Below are 6208 nucleotides of genomic sequence, written 5' to 3'. Positions count from 1 at the left end.
GGGGGGGTTATTTGCCGAACTTGGGTGAAACTGATGACATTAACGGGCCAATAAACTGCAAGAAAGTGTATGTAGAAGAGTAAATAGAAGTAAAAGTACACACACCGACTTTTCTAGAGGTCTCTGCCAAAAGGGGGCAGAGCCGGCCCCCCTGAACAGGACAGTTGTCCAGTTTTGGGACAAGTTTGCATTATCCATGCCCAAAAGTTTCATTGAAATATATACAAATCTTTTTACTGTGCACCGAATGTCTTTGCAAAACGAGATATTACCTTGTACAATTAGCAGAGGTGTGGAAAGGACCCAGCAGACTCCACCCACTACATGAGGGGGCGGAGACAAGACCAGTCACCCTGCACAAGGAGAGAGAGAAGCAGAGAGCGGTCTTTATTACAGGAGGGGCGGAGACAAGACCAATCACCCTGCACAAGGAGAGAGAGAAGCAGAGAGCGGTCTTTATTACAGGAGGGGCGGAGACAAGACCAATCACCCTGCACAAGGAGAGAGAGAAGCAGAGAGCGGTCTTTATTACAGGAGGGGCGGAGACAAGACCAATCACCCTGCACAAGGAGAGAGAGAAGCAGAGAGCGGTCTTTATTACAGGAGGGGCGGAGACAAGACCAATCACCCTGCACAAGGAGAGAGAGAAGCAGAGAGCGGTCTTTATTACAGGAGGGGCGGAGACAAGACCAATCACCCTGCACAAGGAGAGAGAGAAGCAGAGAGCGGTCTTTATTACAGGAGGGGCGGAGACAAGACCAATCACCCTGCACAAGGAGAGAGAGAAGCAGAGAGCGGTCTTTATTACAGGAGGGGCGGAGACAAGACCAATCACCCTGCACAAGGAGAGAGAGAAGCAGAGAGCGGTCTTTATTACAGGAGGGGCGGAGACAAGACCAATCACCCTGCACAAGGAGAGAGAGAAGCAGAGAGCGGTCTTTATTACAGGAGGGGGCCAGACCAGTCACCCTGCACAAGGAGAGAGAGCAGCAGTGACCGTTCTTTGTTACAGGAAGCTCCAAGTGTCAAACAGATCTGGAAGAAATACACAAAGCTCACCAAGTTTCCAGGAAGAATGACTCTTGTATGAGGACAATATTTCCTTATCCCAGAGCCCAAATTTAAAGTATGTGTCTTTAATTCTGCGCTCTTACTTCTTGCTGACTTTTCTTCTTCTTTTCCCCCTCTTAGCCGAGAGAACGGGAGCAAAGCGTGCCTTGACCTGCAGGCCATAGACACAGTGCGCAGTGGGCGGGACCGGGAGGACGCAGTAATGCATCATGTGCTGAAGGGAGGCCTCTACAAGCCACGACGCATGGTGAGCCCCTGCCGGGTGGAATATATTGCCCCTTAAAGAGACCCTGTCAGGGTGATAGGAAATTCTAAAGGAAGGTTCCCTGAAGTAGAAGAGGTTTCATACACACATTGGCGGCCCACATCTCCTACCTCCCCTCCGTTCCAGCACTGCAGCCTGTGCTAGTCATTTTTCGGCATTCAACACTTGCGGTTGCTTGCGTCCCCTGATTTGCACCAAGGGCCCATCTGACCCCTATGTCACTTCTGTAGAGGTTTGGGCAGCATCAATCAGAGACGTATATACTGCACTGACCAATGAGAAGTGCTGCTTAGCAAGAAGCACTTCTCATTGGTCAACGCGGTCAGAAGCATTTCTCATTCGCAAGCTGAATGTCATCCCGATAAAGATTTGATCTAGTTATTCCTCGGGCAGGACAATTTCTGGGATCTCAGGAGGACTCCATATGATGATCTGTTTGTCTGTTGCGTGGACAACCAATCACTTTGTATCTAACGATCTCTGTCATCGCGTCTGACTCTTGCAGTGCAAGGCGAGCTACAGCCGCCATTTTATGACGCAGGACGAGCAGGAGCGCCAGGAGAAGGAAGTCTTCCAGAAGAACATGAAGCGGAGGCTGGAGTCCTTCAAATCCACTAAACACAACACCTGCATGTCCAAGTCCCGCGTCAAGAAAGACGGCCGCAAGAAGGTAAGGAAACGGCTTTGGGAGATTTCCTCTCACTTCCTGTTGCGGCTCTGGGACAGGAAGTGAAGGGAAATCTCCCCAGTGGTACACAGGTAACAAAAAATAACCTGGCAGGGTTTTAACCCTCCCCTGCTCTATCCAAAAGCTAAAAAAAAGTCTAAACAGAAAGTCTTGGCTATATCTACACAGAGGAAAACCTGCCAAGAGAGCAACATGGAGGCTTCCATTACCGACCCCCTCCTTCTACAAATGCTGGTTGCCTGACTGTGGTTCTGATCCCCTGGCTTCGATACTTTTGTATATGAATGCAGATAAGGACCTCTGAGTCTTTATGGGTTAGAGACTCAGAAGGTATTGCAGTCAATGTGGCAGTATAGCAGCCAAGCAGTTAGCATTTTCAGAAGGTCAGCAGTAGCAGAGCCCATGATTCTCACATGACAGGTTTACATTAAAGAGACCCTGTCTTAGGTCTGCAGTAGAATTAGCAATGCGGTCATGGTAGTAGGGATGGGGAAGGGAGGAGGCTTAGCAGCGCGAGTGGAGTCTCAAATACCTATCTGTCCCTTTGTTTTACATGTTGGGCGAGGAATGCCCCGTTCGCAGCTGATTGAGGCAACACTGACAACTTCCTTCAGGGCTCAGATAAACAATAACATTGAACCATGACATTGACCTACAATGACACTGACCTGCCATAGCCATAGTAGGTCAATAATGTCAACAGCATACGCCCCTTTGTTTACCTGCAGGGCGGGGAATGCCCCACCGGCCACAGCTGATTGGGCTGACACTGACAGCTTCCTTCAGGGGCAAGATAAACAATAACATTGAACAATGACACTGACCTCATATGGCCATAGTAGGTCAGTAATGTCAGCAGCATCCTCCCCTTTGTTTAACTGCAGGGCGGGGAATGCCCTGGCCGAAGCTGATTGGACAGACACAGCTTCCTTCATTGGTCAGATAAACAATGACATTGAACAATGACATTGACCTACTACTATTGACCTGCAATGACATTGACCTACTATGGCCATAGTAGTTTAATAATGTCAACAGCATCTGCCCCTTTGTTTACCTGCGGGGTGGGGAATGCACCGGCCGCAGCTGATTGGGCCGACACTGACAACTTCCTTCAGGGCTCAGATAAACAATAACATTAAACAATGACACTGACCTACTATGGCCGTATGACCATAATAGGTCAGTGATGTCAGCAGCATCCTCCCCTTTGTTTACATGCAAGGCGGGGAATGCCCTGGCAGAAGCTGATTGGACGGACACAGCTTCCTTCAGGGCTCAGATAAACAATGACATTGAACAATGACATTGAACTACAATGACATTGACCTACTATGGCCATAATAGGTCAATAATGTCAGCAGCATCCGCTCCTTTGTTTACATGCAGGGCGGGGAATGCCCTGGCCGGAGCTGATTGGACAGACACAGCTTCCTTCAGGGCTCAGATAAACAATGACACTGACCTACTATGGCCATAATAGGTCAATAATGTCAGCAGCATCCGCTCCTTTGTTTACATGCAGGGCGGGGAATGCCCTGGCCGAAGCTGATCGGGCAGACACTAACAGCTCCCTTCCGGGTTGGGACAAACATGAGATCCGTAGCTCATCCTTAGCCCGGAATATACTCGCACAGACTTGTAAAGTTACTACAGGTCAAGTTACTACAGGTTGGTGACATTTCATTTCCCTGATCTGATACAATGTATGTTCTTGCTGAGCTGTGTGAATGTTATTATGGGATGCTGAGTGTTGGTACATTGTGTCTTAGAAAAGTCTTTGGTATACTTTGGCAGCGAGACGTATACTGCCGCATGAATGCCGTTTCCAGGACGACCTTTCCGGAGACAGGAGACGTCTGCGATGTATTTATTTACAAGCTCGTCCTATTTACGTAATCGTTCCGTAGTGAGCGCGGCCGCTCGCTCTGTTAGCAAACGGTAATCCAATCCGCAGATGGTTATCGAGTCCGATTCATGTCAACATTTTCCCCCCGCTTCTCAGCGAGCGAGTGAAAGGAAAACCTCAGAGTAACCAGCAAGATGGAATATATATACGACGTGCCAAGAGCTACGTACTACTGGATGGTGTTTAATGGGCCGTCATGGCAGCTGCAGGGGTTAACCCTCTGCTGGCCGGGCTCCGCCATTATACACTAAAAAGAACCAATCAGACGTCAGGCAATTCAAACTGAGCTTATAACCAAAAAAAAAACCCAGCATAATCGTATGTTACAATTAGGGAAAACCGCAAGTCAGAATGATCAGTACATCCAGAGATATAGGCAGCTGAAGTTACATACAAATCTTGCCCCGCCCTCCCCCACCTCCTGAGCCTCGCTATTGGTCAGTGAGGCAAAACGTCAAGTGAAAGGACCAATAAAGAGCCGCAAGATGTGAGGTAAGTTGGGATTTGGGTATAACTTTAGCTGTCCTCGGTGATCCATCACTCTTGGTTTCTACATGCAGTTGTCCCCGGTTGTAAATATAGTCAGCATAGGGGCCCGAGTGTAATTATTGGCCCCCCAAATTTTCAAATAATCGCCAAGTACAACCTGTAAATTGCCGGGCTCAGTAACATGTACATTTCAGGAAGGCAGTTACTCAGGACCCGTCTCACTATATGGGTTATATTCTACAAATCCCAAAAACTGTAAGTAAAAGGAGTTTTTGGACCTTGTATAGATTTGGGGAGGGGAGGGGTGGGGGAGGGGTATGGTACTTCTATCTAGGATTTTGGCCCACCAGTTTTAGATATTCTATTTCAGCAGTAGGCAACCTTGGGGCGTTAGCTATTGTGGAACTACAAGTCCCAGTGCTTTGCAAGACTGACAGCCACAGGCACAACTCCCAGAGGCAGAGGCATGCTGGTAGTTTCCCCACAACTGGAGTGCCCAGGTTGCCTACCCCTGAATTTGAACCTACGTACGTATAGGATGTACAGACTCATTCTAAGACCTCATTCACACAGCGTACAGCCGGGCCGTACAGATCCGTGCGGCGTGCGCGGCTGTATCGGGCCGTTCCCGGGAGGGACAGGTGCTGCGCGTGATTGCACGCAGCAGCCTGTTCTTCTCTATGGGAGGACGCAGCCATACGCACACCTGAGGTGCACATCCGGTGTCCGTACTCGGACGCAGACAGGATGGATGTGCAGTTCGGGTGAGCGTATGACAGTTTACGGCCGCGTCCTCCCATAGGGAAGAACAGGCTGCCACGCGCAGCAGCTGTTGCTCCCGGGAACGACCCGATACCACACGGATCTGTACGGCCCGACTGTACGTTTTTTTTCTATGGAGCCCGACGGAGAAGGTCGCGCTACCGTCGCTGGAACGTCGCCCCGAAAGTCACACTATCCCGACCGCTGCAAAGGTATGTCGCTATATGTGAACGGGGTCTAAATTGGGCTTGGACTGTAGACCTGGTCCGGTTCCTCCATGGCAGGGAGCCGAGTGTGGGTTGTCTGCAGGTTCCATAGAATGGTCAGTGATGGTGAAATGATAGGACGTCTTATGCTGCAGAAGGTCAGAGTTTCCGTCATTTGGCTCGTTTTACTTTTTCCTCTCACTGGCAGAACTGCGGCCAAGATCACCCGGTTACATCGGCAACTCATCACGTTGCCTGGCCAGTAGACAAACCAGAACGATGGATTTCATGGAAGATCCGAGTCACTTTCTGGACTATGATTCATTTCTTCAGCTGGAAACCTTCTATGTTTTGGTATATCCCGTGCAGTGTATCCCGTGCAGTGTATCCCGTGCTGTGTATCCCGTGCTGTGTATCCCGTGCAGTGTATCCCGTGCAGTGTATCCCTTGCAGTGCATCCCTTGCAGTATATCCCTTGCAGTGCATCCCTTGCAGTGCATCCCGTGCAGTGTATCCAGTGCAGTGTATCCCGTGCAGTGTATCCCGTGCAGTGTATCCCGTGCAGTGTATCCCGTGCTGTGTATCCCGTGCAGTGTATCCAGTGCAGTGTATCCAGTGCAGTGTATCCCGTGCAGTGTATCCCGTGCAGTGTATCCCGTGCATTATATCCCTTGCAGTGCATCCCGTGCAGTGCATCCCGTGCAGTGTATCCAGTGCAGTGTATCCAGTGCAGTGTATCCCGTGCTGTGTATCCCATGCTGTACATCCCGTGCAGTGTAGCCCGTGCAGTATATCCCGTGCAAATGGAAAGGATGTAT

At 49.8% G+C, this 6208-nt stretch overlaps 1 protein-coding gene across 1 annotated transcript in view; it reads left to right on the top strand.

The window, feature by feature from the left end:
• SLC9A5 (solute carrier family 9 member A5) overlaps positions 1-6208 on the top strand; it is a gene marked incomplete at its 5' end in the record, with an annotated part of 71438 nt that overhangs the window by 54462 nt on the left and 10768 nt on the right. Inside the window, 2 exons of the mRNA XM_018553341.1 lie at positions 1192-1318; positions 1842-2006. Of these exons, the coding sequence (XP_018408843.1) occupies positions 1192-1318; positions 1842-2006 (292 nt within the window). The remainder of the gene's footprint in view (positions 1-1191; positions 1319-1841; positions 2007-6208) is intronic.

The sequence above is a fragment of the Nanorana parkeri genome, unplaced genomic scaffold (genome assembly GCF_000935625.1).
Source record: "Nanorana parkeri isolate BGI_ZX_2015 unplaced genomic scaffold, ASM93562v1 scaffold6, whole genome shotgun sequence".
Lineage (NCBI taxonomy): Eukaryota > Metazoa > Chordata > Amphibia > Anura > Dicroglossidae > Nanorana > Nanorana parkeri.
The sequence above is the reverse complement of the archived record's forward strand: the minus strand, read 5'-3'. Positions and strand labels throughout refer to the sequence as shown.